The sequence below is a fragment of the Schistocerca nitens genome, chromosome 1 (genome assembly GCF_023898315.1).
Source record: "Schistocerca nitens isolate TAMUIC-IGC-003100 chromosome 1, iqSchNite1.1, whole genome shotgun sequence".
NCBI lineage: Eukaryota > Metazoa > Arthropoda > Insecta > Orthoptera > Acrididae > Schistocerca > Schistocerca nitens.
Genome location: NC_064614.1, coordinates 948657340 through 948682069, shown reverse-complemented (window position 1 = coordinate 948682069; position 24730 = coordinate 948657340). Strand labels below are relative to the sequence as shown.

At 41.5% G+C, this 24730-nt stretch overlaps 1 protein-coding gene across 2 annotated transcripts in view; it reads right to left on the bottom strand.

The window, feature by feature from the left end:
- The window catches only part of LOC126194494 (nucleolar complex protein 2 homolog), a 125526-nt gene extending 124812 nt beyond the window's left edge, over positions 1-714 (bottom strand). For both annotated transcript variants that reach the window (XM_049932770.1, XM_049932771.1), the window contains exon 1: positions 355-714. In XM_049932770.1, the coding sequence (XP_049788727.1) occupies positions 355-613 (259 nt within the window). In that variant the 5' untranslated portion in view covers positions 614-714. The remainder of the gene's footprint in view (positions 1-354) is intronic.
- Positions 715-24730: the final 24016 nt, after the last annotated feature.

Sequence of the window (24730 nt, the reverse complement as noted above, 5' to 3'; positions counted from 1 at the left end):
GACGCATAAGCACCTAGAAATCATATTGAAATAAGCCTACATGTTAGTCACACGTATTGATCACCTGCAGTATGCAGACACCTTGCCATACAAACAGCTTCATATCTGTACAATGTAAATCTACAGTTACTGCAACACTATCTGAAAGGACTATAACATTTTGTACATTATGAGACATCTCATTCCATTGTCACACAGTCTAGAAAGCTTAAGATGCAATCCGTTTTAGCTTTACATTACATACCAGATAGCAATATATAAATAGTTTTATGTAAAAATCTTGGGTTCTACACCAGTCTCTTATCTCATCAAGTAATAATTAAAAAGCTAGGAACTATTTCACAGGTTACGAACCATCGTTAGAAAACCTAGGTCTGGCGAAGCCATTTGGACTTGCATTCTTTTTAGACGTTGCTTTCTTTTTCACATATTTCTCTCTCATTTCGGAAATCGCTTCTTCCGCTGCACTGTCACTTTCTGACTCAAAAGTTTTCACTTTAATATTTGTTTGCGGCCGAAAAACGCCAGATTTCTTCTTTTTGGTCCTCAAATTCGATTTCTTGACAGTGGATAACCGGTTCGTTATTGGTCTGCTTTTCGACTTCATCTTCATTTTTTATACCGTCACATACACTACTAAAACACAAACTTAACCTCAATAACCGCGTGGCCACGGACACAAAACATAACAACAAACAAACAAATCACGCTTTATCACAGAGCATAAGCAGTAAGCAGTGCAGCCAAGTCATACCAAAGATACAAGAAAATAACCTCCTTGAGTGATACAAAATATATCTTTGGACTGATGTATGAAAACTCTCGGAAACCATAAAAAATAACATGAAAGAGGAGTACGACAGAATTAAACTTATTTATGTTGGAATTGTGTGAACAATATATTTCGTGTAAGACAGCGGCAAAGTTCATCATGTGAAATATAATAGGCCTCTCTGGTGCTATTGTAAGCTCTGAATTTTGTGTGTGTAATATAATGTTCCTTGGTTGTTGTGTTAGATGTATTTTACCTGGAAGTGCAAATATAGTTACTGACACTTAATGTATTTTATTCACCATAACTTATTCAACTGTGTCGACTCTAACACGTTATGGGACCAGCGAAGCATTTGGAATAAGTATATCCATAATATAGTAGTGAGAAAGTATTGGAAAAGGGTCCAAGTAGTACATTTGTGTGAAGTACGAGTTATCCTTACAAGACGGACGCAACCATTTTGTACTATTCTTCGGTATTATTCTTTACGCCAAGAAAGATCAAGTTACCGTTAAAATGAGGGCGGCACAAATTTCGCAGATTGAAAGACGTACGCGTCGAGAAAATTATGCAACGTGAAAATTTGCAGTAGAAGCGTATTTACGTTTGGACGACCTATGAACTGTGGTGGATGGGACAATGAAATCCACAGATCAGAATTATTGAAGTAATGACAGGAAAGCAAAATCACGTTGAAAAAGCTGCAACAGCGAAAGAAGCCTGGGACAAATTACGAAGTGCATTTGAGGATGGAGGTCTTACAAGGAAAGTAGGATTATTGTGTAACCTAATTACCACTCAGTTGGACAAATGCGAGAGCGTAGACAAATAAGTCAACAAAATAATAGCCATGTCGAACCGACTGAGAAATATTGGGTTTGAGATCGCTGACGAATGGACAGGGACACTACTGTTGGCAGGACAGCCCGAAAGGTATGCGCTTATGATTATGGGGCTGGGAAGCTCAGGTATGCTGATCATGGGCGACAGTGTTAAAGTGAAAATCCTACAGGATGTAGAGTACTTCAAGCAGTCACGTACTGAAGAAGGAAACTACATCTGCTCTTTATTCAATAAACAAAAAGAAGAATTCAGTGAGGTGCTATAAATGTCAAAAGAAGGGGCATATTGCATATCAGTGCAGACAAAAAGTAAACCCAAAGTCAGACAAGTAGCAAAAGGGATATGTTGCTGATTACACAGAGAGAGGGACCAATAATAAAGGTAGGGCACTCTCATGTATTTATTATTTTGGTGATGTGGATAATAGACAACTGGAATGGATTTTAGACTCAGGCGCATCTGTTATTATTGTTAAAGACAAATCTCTTCTTTATGAAGTTAAAGATAAGACTCAAGCTACAATGTCATTTGGCTGGGAAACTACACTCCTGGAAATTGAAATAAGAATACCGTGAATTCATTGTCCCAGGAAGGGGAAACTTTATTGACACATTCCTGGGGTCAGATACATCACATGATCACACTGACAGAACCACAGGCACATAGACACAGGCAACAGAGCATGCACAATGTCGGCACTAGTACAGTGTATATCCACCTTTCGCAGCAATGCAGGCTGCTATTCTCCCATGGAGACGATCATAGAGATGCTGGATGTAGTCCTGTGGAACGGCTTGCCATGCCATTTCCACCTGGCGCCTCAGTTGGACCAGCGTTCGTGCTGGACGTGCAGACCGCGTGAGACAACGCTTCATCCAGTCCCAAACATGCTCAATGGGGGACAGATCCGGAGATCTTGCTGGCCAGGGTAGTTGACTTACACCTTCTAGAGCACGTTGGGTGGCACGGGATACATGCGGACGTGCATTGTCCTGTTGGAACAGCAAGTTCCCTTGCCGGTCTAGGAATGGTAGAACGATGGGTTCGATGACGGTTTGGATGTACCGTGCACTATTCAGTGTCCCCTCGACGATCACCAGTGGTGTACGGCCAGTGTAGGAGATCGCTCCCCACACCATGATGCTGGGTGTTGGCCCTGTGTGCCTCGGTCGTATGCAGTCCTGATTGTGGCGCTCACCTGCACGGCGCCAAACACGCATACGACCATCATTGGCACCAAGGCAGAAGCGACTCTCATCGCTGAAGACGACACGTCTCCATTCGTCCCTCCAGTCACGCCTGTCGCGACACCACTGGAGGCGGGCTGCACGATGTTGGGGCGTGAGCGGAAGACGGCCTAACGGTGTGCGGGACCGTAGCCCAGCTTCATGGAGACGGTTGCGAATGGTCCTCGCCGATACCCCAGGAGCAACAGTGTCCCTAATTTGCTGGGAAGTGGCGGTGCGGTCCCCTACGGCACTGCGTAGGATCCTACGGTCTTGGCGTGCATCTGTGCGTCGCTGCGGTCCGGTCCCAGGTCGATGGGCACGTGCACCTTCCGCCGACCACTGGCGACAACATCGATGTAATGTGGAGACCTCACGCCCCACGTGTTGAACAATTCGGCAGTACGTCCACCCGGCCTCCCGCATGCCCACTATACGCCCTCGCTCAAAGTCCGTCAACTGCACATACGGTTCATGTCCACGCTGTCGCGGCATGCTACCAGTGTTAAAGACTGTGATGGAGCTCCGTATGCCACGGCAAACTGGCTGACACTGACGGCGGCAGTGCACAAATGCTGCGCAGCTAGCGCCATTCGACGGCCAACACCGCGGTTCCTGGTGTGTCCGCTGTGCCGTGCGTGTGATCATTGCTTGTACAGCCCTCTCGCAGTGTCTGGAGCAAGTATGGTGGGTCTGACACACCGGTGTCAATGTGTTCTTTTTTCCATTTCCAGGAGTGTAGATCTATATGTAAGTGTAAATGGTGAATCTGATATGATTACAGCACATGATGTTCATTATGTAAAAAAACGTTGCGAGTAGCCTACTACCTGTAGGAGAAATTGTCAAGAAGCGAAATACAGTCACTTTTGAAAATAAACAATTTTTACAGCCTTCAGTTATAAGGTAATTTTTACTCGTTTACCTAGGTTTCGATTCCAGTAATGGAGTCTTCTTCAGAACCTATAAATTAAACCACATACGGACATATATTAATCACTGAAATGCATCATCAGTGTAATGATTGAATAATAAAGAAATCGTGATACTTACAAAAATTAAATTATTTTGAGAGCCAAACACTGGCCATGTCACAGATTAAAAATTAAAACAATAAAGACGCATAATCATAAGATTATGTCTGTCAAAATTAAAACCATTAAGGCGAACGTAGACGAAGCTACGCCGGCCAGAAATAAGGACCACATGTGAGCGGCACGGAAACTAGGCATCGCGAGCAGTTCCGCGGCGAGGCTCGCCCGCGGCCACGCGCATGCGCGAGCGCAAGCGCAAGCGCAGGCACAAGAGACAAACTGTCTCAAAATTATTTAGAGCAAATATACATATAAACAAAATGTGACTGAAAGCCATCTTACAAATGGACAAACCTATCTATTGGTATGGCAACATTAACAATTTACCTGAGAACAAACTACAAAGCCAAGGTATACTTTTTTTTACATTTAAATATTATAGTAAGAGGGCGAAGCCTCGCTACAGTAACTAAAAAATTAGTGTCGAAACCATGCGTGCTAAGCATAAAATGTCTTTAACATAAAAACGCCTTAGCAACTGCTCGCGACGCCTGGTTTCCGTGCCGCTCACATGTGGTCCTTATTTCTGGCCGGCGTAGCTTCGTCTACGTTCGCCTTAATGGTTTTAATTTTGACAGACATAATCTTATGATTATGCGTCTTTATTGTTTTAATTTTTAATCTGTGACATGGCCAGTGTTTGGCTCTCAAAATAATTTAATTTTTGTAAGTATCACGATTTCTTTATTATTCAATCATTACACTGATGATGCATTTCAGTGAGTAATATATGTCCGTATGTGGTTTAATTTATAGGTTCTGAAGAAGATTCCATTACTGGAACCGAAACCTAGGTAAACGAGTAAAAATTACCTTGCAACTGAAGGCTGTAAAAATTGTTTATTTTCTATACATATACGGTTGCTGATGCGCTGCATTATGTTAAAGATTTGTAGTCACTTTTACATGCATGGAGCAAGAGTAATCAACAAAGATGGTGGAGTTACAGCTACAACAAATAACGAAAGGTGTCTTTTTAGTTGGATACCATTGACAGTAAATATAGAAATGTTAGTCGTTCAGTATACTCAACGGTAGGTTTTTTATGCCACCATAGACTTGGACACCTAAATAAAGAGTATGTCTTTAATAAGGTAAAGGGAATACAGAATTGCAGTGTATTCAAGGGTCCTTGTGAGATATGCATAGAAGGAAAACAAGCAAGGCTACCTTTTATGACTAGTAAAAGTAAATCTGCAGACGTCTTACAGTTAATCCATGTAAATGTATGTGGCCCACAGGGGGGAGTTATTATTTTCTTAAGTTTATTGATGATTATTCACGATGTACTCACGATTATTTTCTTAGTTCCAAAGACCAAGTGAGTGATTCTTTCGAGAAATATCTAACATGGTCGAAAGGTAGATGGGAAAGACGATCAAGATCATCAGGTCTGATAACAGGAGAGAATATATCAACCAGAAATTGAAAACACTTCTGGCAAAAATGGAGATCAGGCATCAAACTACCGTAAGGTACAGCCCATCTCAAAATGGGGTTGCTGAGAGGGCTAATAGGACCATTGCCGAAAAAGCAAGGAGCATGATAACTGATGCTGGATTATGAAAAGATTTTTAGGCAGAGGCGGTGTCAACAGCTGTATATTTGAGCAATGGATACCCTACAAAAGCATTACGGAACAGAGATATGGGTAGGAAGGAAACCTGACCTAAACAAAAGAAGGATTTTTGGGTGTGATGCAATGGCGCACATTCCAAAACAGCTGAGAGGAAATGGAAATTAAAAGCTAAAAAGTATATTTTTATAGGCTATTGTGAGAATTCAAAGGGCTACCGATTAATGGATCCATTGGATAAAAGGATAATTACAGGCTGAGATGTAGTATTCTTTGTAAATAGAAAGGACTCTGAAGAGGGCAAGACTACTAGGATAACTGCACCTAGTTCCAAGAGTTAAACCTTATGTGAAGAAAGAGAAAGTGAAGAACAGGAAGAGGACAGTCAAAGGCAGTTGGAGACTATTTATGATGACAATGACTTTGAGGACAAACAAAATGAAGAGAACAATAAAAGGCGTTCTTCTCACGTACCAAAATCGAAAGAATACCTGGATTTTGAGATGTATGCAGCCCAGTCTTTTAAAGATGAGTCATCAACAGCAGAAGAGCCAATGAGCGGCCTAAACTCTCAAGAATGGAAAGAAGCGATGGAGAGGGAATTGGAATTCTTATCTCAGAGCGAAACCTTTGAATAAATATGCCAGCAGATAAGAAACCATTACAGACAAGACGGGTATTCACTTTGAAAAGCCCCTAAAATTCATCACCAAGATATAAACCACGACTGGTAATAAAAGAATATTCGCAAAAACAAGGGATAGATTACAAAGAAACTTTTTCACCTGTAGTCAAGTATTCCTCATTGAGATATCTTTTAGCCTTACATCAAAATAAAATTTAACAATTCATCATATGGATGTAAAAACATGATATTGAAATGGGAAATTGGAGGAGGAGACGTATGTCATTCCACCAAGAGAACTCATGAAAACCAGATCAGAAAGGGAAAAGATATAGCATGTGCGAAAAAGTGGACTTAAACAGAGTGGACGTTGCTGGAATCGATTTCTGCATTAAACCTTAATAAATATGAATATGAATCAATCTTAGAAAGATCCCAGTATATACTATAATAGGGGAAGAGAAGGGATAATAATAATGGCAATATGGGTGGACGACTTCCTTATTCTGAGTGAAAACGAAAGCCAAATGAGAATTTTTATGAAACAGCTGCAAACCAAGTTTAAGGTGCATGATTTGTGAGAAGTTAAGCGTTATTTAGATACGCAGATCACTAAGGATCAAGAGAGACAAGAATCGAGCATAAATCAATCATCATATACAGAAAAACTCTTAAAGAATTTTGGCATGAGTGATTGTAAACTCATAACTACTCCAGTGGAAGAAAGAGTGAAGTTAAATACAAATGACGCAGATGCGGAATGTGATAAAAATATTCCATTTTTAGAAGCAGTAGGGAGTTTGTTGTATTTGTCTCAAATTTCACGATCTGACATTGTTTTTGCCACCAATGCAGTAAGCAGGAAAACCATAGGAAAGCTGTGAAAAGTATATTCCGTTATTTAGGAGGAAATTCAAACCACGAACTGAGATACCATAGAGAAGGTAAAGCAAAACTAGAAAGCTACAGCGATGCAGACTGGGGGGGGGGGGGGGGGAGTGAATTGGGAGATAGGCACTCCACTACTGGCTGCTCCTTTAAATTAATGGGAGGCCTCATATCATTGTCCTGTCAAAAGCATAAACTGTTGCACTGAGTACCATAGAGGCTGAGTTGTGGCTAAGAACATTAATATGTGAAATAAAACCCATTTTAAGTGTGGAACCTATAGCAATCTTGTGTGACAGTAATGGAACAATTAACTTAGCTAAAAATGATGTCACTAGTGCTAGGACAAAACATAATGATATAAGGCACCATTTTATTCGGGACGACACAGAGTGACAGAACAACATCATGCCCACTTGCACACGGAAGACATGTTGGCTGACCTTCTGACAAAACTCTTGGACAAAGAGAAATTGTGGGGCTATTTGGTTTATCTTGTGAAGGCAAACCACAAAATATATGTTCAAAGAGGTGTGTTGGAATTGTCTGAACAATGCATTTCGTGTGAGACGGCGGCAAAGTGCATCATGTGGAATATACAAGTAATAGACCCCTCTGGTGCTATCGTACGCCCTGAGCTTTATGTGTGTAATATAATGTTCCTTGGTTGTTGTGTTCGATGTACTTTACCTGGAAGTGCAAATATAGTTACTGGCACTATGTGTCTTTTACTCACTATTACTTATTCGACTGTATTGACTATAATAATTTACATACTGCTTCCAGCAATAAATAAACTAGATGTATATTCTAAGAAAGGATTAAATAAAGATTTTGGCCAACTCGAATGGCACTTTCTGGAATTAGAAAACTATAGAGAGAAACGACCCAAGGCCCTTCTGCGTTTTGGGAATATTTAGTGTTAGTCAGCATCAGCAACACTTTGCTAAATATTATCAAAATTTTCATTAAGCCACCAACATATTAAACACCTTTAATTTAATTCCAGTACCGGTCATAGTCCAACATAACAGTCGCAACACTTCACCTCGATTTTGTTATCTTCTGTGCCAGCAGAGCACCAGAAAGTAAGTAAAACTGGCGAGTTCGGTGCAATCGCGAGAGCAAATTCTGGTTGTTTATTTTTGTTTGTACAATGGTTTGTACAAGCGGAAGCGTCTGTAGCGCAATAAATTGCAACAGCAACAACAAGCAGAAGACACCACATTGTCTTTCTTTAGGTTCCCTAAGGATGCTGGGAGGTACACTATGTGATCAAAAGTATCTGGACACCCCCAAAAATATACGTTTATCATATTAGATGCTTTTTGCAGCCACCTACTGCTAGGTACTCCATATCAGCAACCTCAGTAATCATTAGACATCGTGAGAGAGCAGAATGGGGCGCTCCACGGAACTCACGAACTTCGGACGTGCTCAGGTGATTGGGTGTCACTTGTGTCATAAGTCAGTACGCGACATTTCCACACTCCTAAACGTCCCTAGGTCCACTGTACCGATTTGATAGTGAAGTGGAAATGTGAAGGGACACTTACAGCACAAAAGCGTACAAGCTGACCTCGTCTGTTGACTGACAGAGACCTCTGACAGCTGAAGAGGTTCATAATGTGTAATGGGCAGACATCTATCCAGACCATCACATAGGAATTCCAAACTGCATCAGAATCCACCAAGTACTACGACAGATAGGCGGGAGGTGAGAAAACTTGAATTTCATGGTCCAGCGGCTGCTCATAAACTACACATCACGTCAGTAAATGCCAAACGACACCTCGCTTGGTGTAAGGAGCATAAACATTGGACAATTGAACTGTGGAGAAACGTTGTGTGGAGTGACAAATCACGGTACACAATGGAGCGATCCGATGGCAGGGTGTGGGTATGGCGAATGCCCAGTGAACGTCATCTGCCAGCGTGTGTAGTGCCAACAGTAAAATTCGGAGGCGGTGGTGTAACGGTGTGATCGTGTTTTTCATGGATGGGGCTGGCAACCCTTGTTGTATTGTGTGGCACTATCACAGAACAGGCCTACATTGATGTTTTGAGCACCTTCTTGCTTTCCACTGTTGAAGAGCAATTCAGGGATGGCGATTGCATCATTCAACATGATCGAGCACCTGTTCATAATGCACAGCCTGTGGTGGAGTGGCTGCACGACAATAACATCCCTGTAATGGACTGGCCTGCATAGAGTCTTGAACTGAATTCTAGAGATCACCTTTGGGATATTTTGGAACGCTGACTTTGTGCCAGGCCTCAACGACCGACATCGATACCTCTCCTCAGTGTAGGACTCATTGAAGAATGAGCTGCCATTCCCCAAGAAGCCTCCCAGCACCTGATTGAAACTATGCCAGCGAAAGTGGAAGCTGTCATCAAGGCTAAGGGTGGGCCAACACCATATTGAATTACAGCATTACCAATGGAGGGCGCCACGAATTTGTAAGTCATTTTCAGTCAGGTGTCCGGATACTTTTGATCACATAGTGTATATATACCATTATGTTACTAAACTGTATCTCAGGATTCGCTTGCAAACTACATGTGTGTATTAATGACTAATGTTTCGTTTTAGGAGCAGACAGTGGCTAGTGAATAGCAGATGAGAATAACTTATGAAAAAAGACCGTATTTAACTTTATAATAATGTTAAGTTTTGTTTGCTACACTTTGAATAAAACCAGTTCATGAATGCAGACAATAATAAACTCATGTGGAATACAGTACCCACAATGTTCGACGTCCCACATAAGCCATCTCAGCTGACAATGAAGAGGAAACTGCCACAAAGGGTCGACAATTCGTCTAAAGCCATAAAACAATCCCATGGGCAGTTCAGCTCTCCATACATCAGTGCCAGATTCATCTGAATCATCAACTCAGACCTGTGTTTAGATTAGGTGCAGTTATTCGTGTCTTGCAAAAGCGTGTGAAGCGTCAGAATGTGCAGATCGATAGACTTCATGCAAAACTCTTATGGGACAACGAAACTGCCTATGATTTTAAGTACAGACAATAACAGAAACTGTATCAGAAGGATCAAGTGAAGAAGTAGAAACAAAATTTGAAGACTATAGGATAGTGATATTTAAAAGAACGATGCCATTGACTTATTAGTAAGCCAGATTAGCACGCCGCTGGAAGAGAAATGTGCTGCAAGATGGAAAGACAAAAATAAGCTGTTTGCTCTAAATCTGTTGTATTATAACACTCAGGCATACAGATTTTGTCAGAACGTTTTATACTTCTTTCAGTGCATACCTTATAGAGGTATATGGAAGTTATACAAATAAAATTTGGGATAAGTGACAATATATTCCACCTTTTAAAGCAGAAGGTTCAGTATTCATCCGATACTGATAAACTAGTGAATATGTCATTGGATGAAATGTCTCTAATGGTAAATTTAACATATGACAACACCTGTGACTGTGTTATTGGCTTTGAGAACATAGGGTTTACATGCACAGCATATTTCTCGCACTGTTTGGCAGTTGCTTGTCCCACTCAGAATAATATAATATTTTTTTGATATCAACGTAGTAAGCTGCAGTTGTATCCAACTTCACACAAATGTTTCTTCAGGAATGTCTTGTAGCTTGCCACTTGCCTAATTGCGCTTATTTTAGAATCATTTTTAGAAACATCTGTCTTCTGATACTACACAAACTCTCGAAGACAAAAAAATTCAAATATTACGTAAATCACGAAGGGAAGTGATGCTATTTCCGTAACAGTACGAAAATATTTGTTCGCTCCAGTAACTATCCTCTCTGGAAATATCACCAGGATCTACGACCTTCAACTGGAGTCACCGAGTCAGGAACACAGTTATTCCGTTACTAACTTTCAGGTTACCTGTAGTGACAGCCCGTTAACTGCCAGAGAACGAGAACTGTAAGCCAATAACTGCTAGTGAAAAATACTTATCTGTGACAGTTATTTCCATAGTCGCTAGAATTCCGTATGGTAACTCTCGTATTACCCGCCCAAAGTAAATGATATATAATGTGGTGGCTCAAGGGAACGAGCCTACTTGTTAATGCCTATACTGCAGCTTCTATCAAAAAATGGTTCAAATGGCTCTGAGCACTATGGGACTCAACTGCTGAGGTCATAAGTCCCCTAGAACTTAGAACTACTTAAACCTAACTAACCTAAGGACATCACACACATCCATGCCCGAGGCAGGATTCGAACCCGCGACCGTAGCGGTCGCGCGGTTCCGGACTGTAGCGCCTAGAACCGCTTGGCCACTTCGGCCGGCGCAGCTTCTATCAGCCACCACTCTGACATTAACTTTATTTAACTGTTTGTGCTAAAAGTCGCGAAGGAGCACGAAGTGATACACAGTTCTATCAACAGATGGGGCGCAGTCTCTCAGTTATTCCAGTGACATACAGAACACCCTCCAAATGGTTCATCCCTCTCCTTCATAGCCAGATCTCCGATGAGTTAACGCGAAAGCGTAGTACGGTCTTCAGTCAACAGATGGCGTGGGGCACTGTTGGCAGTTATTGAAATAACTGCCAGTATCAGATGAGCGGTTATCACAGTAACCGTTACTTCCCACTAACCGGTTATTTCTATCAGTTACGTTATTTTTTGCCACCTCTAGTTTACAGCAATGAGTGTCGTGACTGTTATGTTAGACTGTGGTACCGGAAGTTGAAATACCTGTTCGAGTGAGAGATAACTGTGTAAGCCTTACTGACATTCATTTTATTGATTAGTGTATGAAAAAGCCTGTAGTCCTTTAAGTCAAATACTCAGTGGATTGTCTGACCACGACAGACAGTTGCTTATTCTTAAGCCAGGTTCACACATGCAGCTAATGTGGCGTCACAGCTTATGGCTTTCTGTAGTGCGCTCGAGAGCTACCGTTCACACAGAACACCACAAATTCTGCGTAGCCGCACAGCTTTCAATATGGCGTCAATTGAAACCATATGAGCAGGTATTAATGTTATAGTGCCGGTTATGATATCAGAGCTTTGACAAGAGTTAAATACAAAGAAGACGGAACCCAAATGTTGGATACCATGAATTTCGCACAAGGACAAATCAGGAGCGACAAACACATTTATAAAAGAAATAACACTAGGAGACGAAAATGAGTCATTCCATCCCCAGTAATCACATTTTTCAAAAGTTTACTACCCTTCCACTTCCTATTTTGTTCATATTTGCGATGGGTGCAGATATACCATAGAAATGAACTCATGCAAAATTTGAGCTCATAATACCCAATATGTCGGAAACTGTGGACTAATATCTGAGGAGCTCCTCGACAAGGGTGTGGTGGAAGCGAGCTAACCACAACGATTGAACCTTTCTTAGTACAAGGGAACAGCAACAAGGAACCTCCTTGTTTTCAAATCTTATACAGCTTTTGACCTTGAATCAGAAAAATAGAGTAACCCAAGAGTAAACAAAAACAGGCAAAAAAATTATAGTTTTTTGGCCTTCTTTTGAGTCAGATATATCTGGAAGAAAAAATGCTAAAGAACTAGTACTTGGTAGAAATATTAACACAACCCGGGTCGGGACTCTATCAGTTCATGTCTCTGCCTAAGCACTTATTGAAGATCATACTCAATCCTCTCCTCAAATCCAGCCAGTTTCCTGAAGTCTTGAAAAGAGCTTAAGAGTACAAGCGCCATCTCCACCACGAATCTAAGGCACCGGTTCCTCTTCGCCATATCATGAGCAATATAGGAACCCTGACATATTACCTGGCAAAGCACCTGGCTTTTCTTCTAAGCCCACTGGTAGGAAAATGTGATCATCACATTCGAAACTCAAAAGATTTTATACAGCGACTGAAGACTTTGCGTCTCGAACCAGCTGACATCTTAGTGAGTTTCGATGTTGTCGCTTGTTCACACGAGTGCCTTTGATGGATTCATTACTATTTATAGGAACTAAGTTGGAGGAGGACATCTTATATCTTTTCAAACATTTGCTTACCCCGACGTACGTTTTATTTAACGAACAATATTTTGAGCAGACCAACGGTGTTGCTATGGATAGTTCTTTGTCTCCCGTACTAGCTAACTTTTTTATGGTAGACTTCGACGATAAATCACTTCAGGTAGCGGTGTTGAAACCTAAATGTTTCTGGAGATATGTGGACAACACTTTTGATGTTTGACCACATGGAGCATGAACGTTTCCTGCATTTCTGGAACATCTTAACTCCCTCCATCGTAGCATTTGCTTGACCATGGAAGCGGAGAAAAATGGAGAGATCCCGTTTCTTGATATCTTGGTCCGCAGAAATGAAGATGGTTCCTTGGGTCACAGTGTGTTTCACAAACCGAATCACACTGACCTATATTTACGAGCTACGAGCTGCTGTCACCTATCTCAACGCAGTGGCGTGTTGCGCATTCTCGTTCATAGGGCCAGGATGATCTCTGATGCAGAGAGCTTATCAGCAGAGGTTAGCCATCTTCGCTCTATGTTTGTACAAAACGGGTACTCTGGTAAACAGATCCGTAGTGCATTTAAACCTGCTTGCACTAAAGCTTTTAACATTTTAATGTTCGGATAATAAGTTGCCATCTCTTTATCTAAGAATAGATGATGAATGCAGCTAGCCGCTATCTCTGTGTAATGTCTTGTCTGTATAAACGTGTATCTGTTGCCTTTAAGATCTCTTCACCTTCACACATAAATCTATACAGTAAAGTAAGGCCCTCCCAGTTCTTGGCTGATCCGTGATAAGACTAATGGAGGATTATTAGTATTATCTCTATTTTCATTCGCTCTCTCTCTTTCTCTCCTTTATCTATGTACAGTTTTTAATATAATATTTCATTACGTGAAATCAGCCAAATAGGATCTTTGGTGGAGTCCTTTGTGTTGGTAATCAGCGGCTGGCTTGCTGTAAGAGATCTTTACATTTATTATTACTGTTAAACACTGCAGTCAGTCGGGAGAATCAATCGTTTGGACAATTTGTTCCTTTCACGAAAGACTGCGAATTCCCGATGTGTACGAAGCTTTTTGGACGATTTAACACAGACTCAAAGATTGCAGGCTCTCTTCGACACAGCTGAAACTTCCCCACTAATTACAGGGCCAACGTGATCATCAAATGATTCAGAAAAAACTCATTCGTTCATTCACTCCAGAACAAAAAAGTCACAAACCTTATTTATGAAGGAAATTGTGTATTAAATACATCTCCATTACATGTCCAGATCTCCGGTGATTCCACGCCTTAAATATTTTCCTTTTACAGTCTCTTTGTCTTCAAACAAACCGTTAGCGGCACAAATGCTAATTGGCTCGCTTTAGCGAGAAGAAAAGCAGAATATGTATCTCTCAGAAACACGTCAATCCCTCAACAGATACTTCAGAAGCTGTCCTAGTTACCACTCTCTAACAACCATGGAGAATGCTTATATGCATCTATGTTATTTCAAAGAATAAACGCACTAGAAAATACTTTGGCGTCGACGAGCTGTCGCCGCATATATTACGAGAAAATCAGATCAGATAACTTTTCCAAAGTGAATGAATGTGGATGGTTTGATTGAAAATGATTAATTGGTGCGTGGTAGAGGGTATTTTCTGTGGGGACATTACAAGCTCTAGAACAGTCAGAAGAAACAGAACTCCAAGAGGATGGTTTTTCTACTGTATGTTGGCGGCGTGTCCTTAAAGATTGGCAGGCTGTTCGAGAAACATCAAATAAAATGTGTCTCCCTCCTTCCAGCGCGAGAGCAAACTACGCTGGGTTCTGTAAAAAACGACCTAGTACTTAGGAGATCAGGGATATATAAAATCCCGTGCCAGTCAAGCTGGGTCAGGCAGAGAAGTGTGCTGTTGCTGAACACTGTCTTCACACGGGACACGACATGAACTACGGAGAGACAAAGATCCTTTCGCCCGCTTCCACGTACTAGGATTCCATCACTAAAGAAGCAGTCGAAATTCGTATAAGTAACCACCTGATCAATAGAGAAACGGGATTTTAACTCAGGAAGGCATGGGAACCAGCACTGGCGGTACTAAGGCATCGTCGGCCGGAGCAGAACGAATCCGAGTCAACACAGACGGAGAATCAGAGTCCGCACACTTAAACTGGGCGCCAACACTCTGCCCGCAGGCGCGCTCTGCCGCTATTCGCGGCCGCGCTTTTGCCGCGTCGCGAATGAGAAGCCTTTGGCCCGTTTGTACGGTAAGGGGCACTGGAGGACGCCGAGCTCTATGATTCGCCTACGGTGATGTTATAGCCTTAACCCTTAGCGTCTGCGCATCCCTAGGGAGCCAGCGTATATATTGGCGAGCCATTGCAGCAATACATCACCTCACCTGGACCCCTCATCTCCGCTCCATCCAATCCAAAGCCCACAACCGCCTCTGACTCCTCAAACTCCTCTCTGGCCGGACATGGGGGTTGCACCCCTCTACCATCCTCCACACCTAAAAATCCTTAATCCATCCCATCCTCTGTTATGCCAGTCTCGCCTGGATATCTGTCCCCCCCCCCCCCCCCCCAAATTCTATAAGTCCCTCCAGATCCTTGAGTGCCATGCACTCCACCTCGCCTTCTGTATACGCCTCCCCCACGCGGATCCTCTATGACCTCATTCCTTTCCCCCATCTGCTCCTATTTCTCGAACATATCCGCATACTCTACACCTCCCGCCGCCTTGATCCCCCTCACCCCCTGGTTGCTCCTCTCCTCTCCCATCCCCGCCCCCTGCCACGTCTTCACTGTTGTGTACCCGTACTCTCCATCTCTACACCCTTCATCTCCTTTCCCAAGGTGGCTTCCATCAACTCCCCCTCCCGGATGATGCCCTCTCTCCTTCCATTTATCCCTCCTATCAACTCTGATCCTCACACCCCCTACTTTCCTCCGTCCTTTTCCTGCACTCCCTCTCCCCCCTTCCATCCTTTTTTTTCCCGCCTACCCTTTCTCTGCCCCCCTTCTCTCCCCCGAGTCCTTTTGCATTTCCCTCCTCTGCCTTTTCCCATTCCCTCTTGCGTCTGCCCTGCCCCTCCCCCCTTCATGAGTCCTCCACCTCCTTCGGTTCCCCCCCTTTCGTTTTTCCTCTCCTCCCTCCTTGTTTCCCCCCTCATCTGCCCAGGTCGCCCCCCCCCCCCCCATCTGCCCTTGGCTATGTTGTGTCACCTTTGTGCCAACATTTTTGTGCAGTGTTTAGTGTGTTCAGTGTTGTGTGTCTTTTCAGAAGTGTTGCGAACGGAAAACATACTGTCGCTGGGTGTGATTTTTCTATCTCTTGCGAACAGAAACCAGACTGTCGCCATGATTTTTTATTGTCTGTCTACTATTTTACGTGTCTGCTTCATGTGTATTTTATTAGCATTGCCAACCCTTTGTTTTATGTCTTAACTTTCCACAATTTTCCGCCATTTTACAATTTACGTCACCATTTTATCGCCTGCTTTTATTGTTTCTTATCTTCTTCTTATGTTTTAAAAAGTCTGCATGCTGAAGAGCATCGTACTAAGCTGCTGCCAGATCGTCCCATTAGGGGGGAATCTAAATTCAATAAAGGAAGAAAAAAAAAACAGCAACACGTCAGTCAGCACCTGAAGATGACAAGCAGCTGTCTCGTCGAAATATTGTGCAGCTTCTACAACATTATCTGACGCAACGACCGGGAACCAAGGAAACAGCAAACTTTTAGTTTAACAATTTCCGCGCCCCACTCATTAGCTATTTCCTGTATAAAATCCACAACTTATACAATACCTGATCTCACAAATCATGAAGTTTATATGACTGGCCTTAATGGTTATGTGTATTAACTTTATTTATTTATTCATCCAAAAATCTTAAGATTGTGGAATACATCATTGGTTTGCAAATATTCCCCCCCCCCTCTCCTCACCGCACACACACACACACACTGCTGCAGAAAATTAAACATAGGTTTCTCGAACAGTCCACAGGTGTACTGCCAGTCCATAGTGTCTGATGGGCACAATATTTTGGCGATCAGACATGTCGCCATCGTCAGGTCCGCTGACGAACTGAGCTCCTGAGGAGGGCAGCCGTCTTAAACCCCTCCCCCTGCGAGGCGTTCTCTCCGCGGCAGTGGCAGCGCGTCGGCGGTCGCTGAGACGCTGGCGTTGGCGTCGGTGGTGGCATCGTTGTAACTGCCTCGTCCGCCCTCATCGCCCGTTCGTTTTCTTTACTGAGCGTTTTTTTTAATTAGATTCAATGCCGGTTCCCATGCCTTGCTGAGGTTATAGCCGCAATCTCGGTTGATGAGTCCGTCCCTGGTACAAATTTCTATAGCCTCTCTTACGACACTGTTCTAGTATTTAGATGTCTGTGCCAAGACACTGGTATGTTGGTAGTCTATTTCGTGATTTTCAGACAAGGAGTGCTCTGAAACCGCCGACTTGTTTGGGTACCTAAGTCGAGTGTGCCTCTGATGTTCTCGGCAATGATCTTCAGTGGTGCACACTGTCTGTCTCATATGTCTTCCCACACTGACGGGCAATCTGGTATATGCCGGCCTTCCGCAAACCGAGATCGTAATTGACTCTTCCCAATGATCCTCGTGTTTTATTGAGTGGGCAAAAGAAGTACTATATGGAGTATTTCGAGCAGGAAGCTTTGGTGTCATCCAAATGGAAACCTACTTGGTTTCTCTCTAAATCAGTTTTTAGGTGTTTTAAAATAATCAATTTTTACACATTAGAAACTTTCAGTCATCAGTTGCAGCAGACTGACCAGAGCCCAGTGTAAAAAGAAAGAAATGTTAATACCAAATTTAATCTATTCACAGATGAATTCAGACCACTGTTTGAAGCCGTACTTCCTAAGAAAACTTTAAAAATTAATCCCCAGGTTATCAAAATGAAACCCTAGGTTACAAAAGGAATACAAATTTTATTAAGACAAAAGAGAGTTAATAAAAAGTCGAGGAATACTTTCAATTATTTATTCCACAAGAACCAAACATTGTACAGATATCATACATATGTCATTTTGAAGAGAAACTCTCAAAGTTTTTTTTCATGTATACCGCCACAGCATAGTTTGGCAATTTGCCGATAGTCAGCTCTAGAGTCGCAAACATGGCGAGTTCAGGTGCGGAGCGAGCTTTTTTTGTGTGATGAAATTCGACAAAAATAAGTCTGCTACAGCTGTGAACAGGCGTAATTGTCTAATCTGGAGGACAAAGAATCCACACAAATGCATTGAATTTGAGCGTGATTCCCCAAAGGTAAATGTTTTTTGTGCCTTGTCACGTCGAAAACTCTATGGGCCATTCTTCTTCGCTGAGAGAACTATCGCTGGATATTCCTACTTGGACATGTTCCAGCAATTACTGATACCTCAAATGCAATCGGACTCTCCATTCATCTTTCAGCAGGATGGGGCTCCACCCCATTTTCATCATGAAGTTCGTGGGTACCTGAACACGGAGCTGCCGCATTGGTGGATCGGCCGTGCTACAGAAGGGGACAGCTGTTTCATGTAAAGGCCTCCCCGATCAGCAGATCTAACTCTGTGTGACTTTTTCTGTGGGGACACATTAAAGATCAGGCGTATTTACTGACTCTACTACATGATGTAGCATAGCCCTGGGAGAGAACACGGGAAGCGACTGCCACAGTCGAAGACGCCATGCTGGGATGGGTATGGCAAGAATTCGACTACCATACTGACGTTTGTTGGGTCACTCATGATTCACATATCAAATGTTTGTAAGAAAAACTTTCAGAGTTTCTATTCAAAACGCAATTTGTAAGACATCTATACAATGCTTAGTTCTTGTGCAGTTGTGCAATAAATAATTGAAAGATTTCCCAGACTTTATGTACACCCTGTATATATATATATATATATATATATATATATATATATATATATATATCATGAAGACTTTCTGATGAGCTTGGAATAGAAGAGCACTATAGATTATATTGTAAAATCTTAAAAAGAAATATAAACTATTCCAAAATCACAGATATTAAATTGAAATTGACAACTCCAAAAACAAAACAGAAATCATCTGGGGTATTTTTAAAAGGGAGGTGAGGAAGGAAGGTGAAAGTCACCCCAACATAGAAATGAGATAAGGTGGAAATATGTTTAAAGAAACTGGTGCAGTTGCAAGTCTCTGCAATATCCTTTCTCCAGGAGTGCTAGTTCTACAAGTTTCGCAGAAGAGCTTCTGTGAAGTTTGGAAGGCAGGAGACGAGGTACTGGCAGAACTGAAGCTGTGAGGATGGGTCATGACTCGTGCTTGGGTCGCTCAGTTGGTAGAGAACTTGACCACGAAAGGCAAAGGTCCCGAGTTCGAGTCTCGGTCCGGCACACAGTTTAAATATGCACTCACTCTGCTACAGAGTGTAAATCTCATTCAGGAGGTGGCTTGTCCAATATAAGACAAATGCACATAGCCTCTTTCAAAGTCAGTTAGGCAAAAAGGATCATCAATAAAATGCAAAACAAAAATTCATCTGCCTTTGATGATATTTTAATTGGTATACTTACATTTTGTCATAGTGCTATTCGTTAATACTTTGTCATTTTTTTATGAACCCCTTTAATGTAGAATCATCCCAGCCAGGTTGAAGTATGGTGTTATGAAACCATTATTCAAGAAAGGGAGAAAAACCGATGCTTCAAACTACCACCCTATCTCCCTTTTAACACATGTCTCAAACGTTCTGGGCAAACTTATGCTTAAGGGAATTGTGGAATTGCTATTCACAAGGTAATTGGTCATTGTCAGTTCGGTTTCCAAACATACATATCAACTGATGTCGGTATATTTTCCTTTACCAATAATGTTTTAGAAGTGCCTAACAACATATTTTCAGCTTGGATATTTTGTGATCTAAACAAGGCTGTCAGCTGTGTGAACCATGTAATTTTCCTTATTGAAGCAGACGTTTTGGTTTAAGTGATACAGTAGGAATGTGGCTTAGATTGTACCTAACTGACAGAAAACAGAAAACATCACTGAATCATGCAAACGTACAATAGCTTCATCTGATTGGGAAGCAGTAGGTACAGGAGTGCTGAAAAGTTCTATACTGAGCTTCCAACTCTTTCTTATTTTTATTAATGACCTTTCAGTATGTGCAAAAGCTACAAGCAAATTTATTTTCTTTGCAGAATAAACTTGTATTTTAGCTGGAAAAACACTAGACAACGGCATTTCAGCATCTACCGACTATGTTTTCGTGGGTTTCAGGAGGCTATAAGCTTAAAATTTAATTAATGATCCATAAAATTTTAACCCTCGATATTCACAAAAAATTAAATAAGTCATGACTTAATCTGAAGTGTCAAAACATTTAGTTCAGCAATGTATGCACTACATATTATAGAAACAACTGTTGATACTCATGTTGTTAAGGCTAATTATTACATCAAGATCTGATTTTAATACATTTATGAAAAACTCATTGCAATCTTCTGTTATTTCCCAATGATTTACGATGACTCTGTCATCTGTCTTAATTTGTGAGATCTTTCATTTCCATTTCCCCTCCCCTCCCCACTCTCTTCCTCCTGCCCATCTCCTCCATCCACACTCTCTCTGTCCATTTATACCTCTCCTTCTCTCTGTCCATTTCATTCTTCCCCTCTCTCTGTCCCTCTAGTCCTCTCCATCTCTCTGTGGCGCGCATGTAATAGCCACTGATTTTGTTCATTTATTTAGTAATTTCATGTTGTTTTGTTTTGTGTGTGTTAGTTGATGTGTGTGGGTTCATTATCACATTACATTTCGTTGAGACTGACAGCATTGAAATTATTTTGGAGGGTTTGTCTTATCGACATTTGTACTTGTGGGTTGCATTTTTTATTTTAATAGGAGTAGTTAGCGCAATTTTTGTGTCAGGTGTTATAAGGAGTTTTCGCTGTTGTATATCTTTTTGTTGAATTAGCATTAATGAATGCTCACTCGTAGCAGGGCGCGACTGTTGTCGAACACAACTCAAATAAATAGACTGCACACAATGGAACAGGATCAGGACAGTAATAGGGTTGAGCCAGATGAAGAAGTGTTGAGTTTTCCCACTGGATGGGAGATGCAGAACACAGACGATAGGCGCGAATCAGAGGCAGACTGAGAACAGAAGGATCTGAGTGGTGAAATCAGTGAGAAAGAAGAGGAGGTAGAAGTGAATAGGCATGTGGTGGCTCTAGTTTATATTAATAAGACCATAGATGAGAGCACACTGAGGAAAATTCGGCCACGACAGTATTACAGTGCTCAAGTGTCTACAGTAACATCATCAGTTGGTGAAGAAGGGCCTAGTCAGCCAGGGGACTTATTATTAGAGATTTTGGGGGTGGTAAAGGATACAAAGTAGGACCTAGAAAAGAAAATGGATGAAATAGAGAATAAGATACTTGCGAATGTGAATGAAGACAAGAGTGAAACAGTGGTGGTCACTAAGGTGAATGTTGAAGAGAAGAAAAGGGCCGTCGAAGCCAAGAGAGATACAGTTGGCAAGGGTAGAGGCAGCTGGCCCCAAAAAATTGTCAAAAATCTCAAATAACCGTGCAAGAATCGCTAGGCAAACTGGACACGTCAATGTGGTAGAAATTGTTGTGGTATAAACCCAAGGAAAGAAAGCACTTGCAAGTACGATGCAAAGAATGAAAAGCATTGAAGAACGCTTTGTGGGTACCACCCAAAGATGCGAAAGCGTAGAACGTGTGGCACGCCTGGAACGCCAGGTACAAATTGGTACATCGTGTCCAGAGGCGTCGACCGGCGGACATGGAAGCTTGGCAGCCCATCGTGCTCAGTGCAGGGTAGTGGACTACAAAGTGCGCACAGCAGCCCAGGGAATGCACGGACGCCAAATTATAGCCCGATCAGAACAACCTATGCTAAGTTACAGTATCATCATGGGGTAAAATACTTTTCCATCATTACATTTATCATCTACTCAGCCTATTTTTCTCCAGAAATACTATAAATAAGACTTTAGAACTTAAATTCTAGTCTGTTGATTTAAGAGGAAATTTTTTCCTTTATTAATGTAATTATTTTAATTCCGCTGTTTGTTATTCTATATAAATACCACTCCATTTCCAGCAAACATTTTTAAGTTTAGCATTCTTAATTTTGGTATGATTCCTCCATGTATGATCATTTTGTAACATAACTTGAATGTAATTGTAGTGATTTTTGATAATTTGTTTTCATATTTTGTGCGAGAAATTTCTGACAAATATGGTACACTTGTACTGAAGAAAACCGTGACAGCTAGAAAGTGACGTCATGCAACATATTTAAATGCACATATATCATGCAATAATGGTTAGTTATTTTTGTAGCTGTCATATCTTAAAGGAAACTGACTGATTCTATCTTGTGTTTAATAGATTTCTTTCATTACAATGAAGGACAGATAAGGTGATTTTTTGTGGGCGAGCTGATTGCAAAGCGAGGGAAAGGACAGTTGCTGAGAGATAGGACAGAAATGCAGACGCAACTCTCGTTTTGTATTTTCACTGATGTTGAGAATGATGAATTCACTTACCCAGTATTAATATTCATAGGCAGCAGCAGCAGCAAATGATGGGGTAAAGTCGTCTCTATCGTTTAAGTTTCGGAATACAGGAGTTTCCAGACTAATACTGATGGCAACATTGGGGGTGGGCATTATGGCATCCACAACCACAATGAATTGTTTCAATAATGGACACCCATAGTGAGACCTGAAGACATGATGCATCTACCACATCATTTCACCAGCAGTAACCCATCAAGCAAATATTCAAAGCAAAGAAGATCTTGTCTTAATTCACAGTATCAGAAGTGTAGAGAGCTCTGTCAGTGTCCCAAATGTGAGATGCTGATTTGAGCAATAGATTAATTGAAACTAAAGGTTTAAAACTGCTATTAACCTAAACAAATTCCTGTTTCCACTATGCAAGTAAATCCAGGTATTAATCTGAGTATAGAAATGTGCTTTTTTAAAGATTCCAATTACAAAAAAATCTTGCCCTCATAAATAACTTAAGAATACAACACTGAACACTACCTCAGCACTAAAGAACAATAAATTAGCTGGAAACACTTTTAAATTAAAATAATTTCTTCAATTGACCCTTGCATGATGAGTAAGAACAGCGCCAAATGAAGCCTGCCCCTGCAACACGACGTAGTATAAAAGACAGTGCGAACAGTTAAGGTGGTGTTTCTTATCGGGAAAATTAGGAATACTCAACATCAAAGCAGATCCACATCCCTCAGGATCCATTCACGTCTATCACCCAAACATTCTATCATCCGTTATTCTGTACCATTCAGCAGAGAAGAATTACGAACTATAAAAGCTCCATTAATTTCGTCCGATAGATTTTTACCACATGTCTCTCTTCCGATATATTGAAAACTAATACCGTCTACATGATAGGATCGAGTATATGCAGCGATCCTATTAAACATACAGGTATTTATCCATTGAAGCAGGTGGCCATTGATCGACGTCGCTTGCACTGACTGGTTTAAAGTTTCATCGCCTGTACTGTATGAGAACATTCTCCCACCTGTTAGCAGTGGCAGGAGAGGGTCCCGTTTCGTTGTTCGATGCGCCGCTTTTACTGCTGTAACACGCTTTGTACACTGCCATACATTTTGTTTTTTACCGCCACGACTTCGATGTCTGTGTCAGATTCTAAACTGACATTCACACGTTTGGTCCATTGACTGTCCCAGGACACTAGATCGCACAGTGTAAATCACATTATATAGTAATCAACAGCGTACCATTGGACTGTTAGGATGGAAAAGACATCATCGATTTACTGTAATAATAAGCATTGTAGTTGATAGTGCGATCAATTTTAGCAATTTTATCATAATTTCAACACCAACCAATGACACGGAAGCATGCTTACCAATTTCTGTACCATCACTAAACAACCCCTCCATTACCTTGGAGTACCATTGCAAATGTAAGTAGATGAATGTGCAGTACATTCATTCATTGTTAATTCTCGAACATAGAGTGTACCAGACAGCGACCTACATATATCTAGCACTTCGTTCATAGTGAGTAGCTTACGATCTTTCTCTCGCGTTTTTAAAATATAGTTGGAGACCGAAAGGTCTCCGAAAGATCTCCTTGCATTGTCTTTGACCAACACTATCTGCAGCTGACCAGAAGCAGACCGCTACATTCAACGTTTCGTGTAGGAACAGTGTGAACCAAGGCTGTAAATTCTATCCTACATCCATGCAAGAGCACACGATTTCGCCAGATGCGCGAATGTCGAGGAGGTTAGCACCCCTTATCGGTGTACAGGAGATATGAAACTGTTGTGATGATATAACAGACGGTTAAGAACAAGAAATGGGTCGTTTTTACGCATGTTGGAGATCCAGATGGACGAAGTTAGCTGCGTTTTATGTAAATCAACTGTCCTAGAAATTCTGAAGTATTGTTCTAGTGTCTGGGGTCATTACCAACAAGGTATTGGTAAGAGAGAATATAAACACATGCACTCCTAAGGCTACAATGTTCTGCACTTAAAACACAATACAATATTAGATAGTTGCGTGTTCCGACCTATTAGTCGAATGCAACACTGTTACTATCCCAATATAAGAAGTACGAGGTGCATTCAAGTTCTAAGGCCTCCGATTTTTTTCTCTGGACTGGAAAGAGATAGAAACATGCAGATTGTTTTAAAATGAGGCCGCG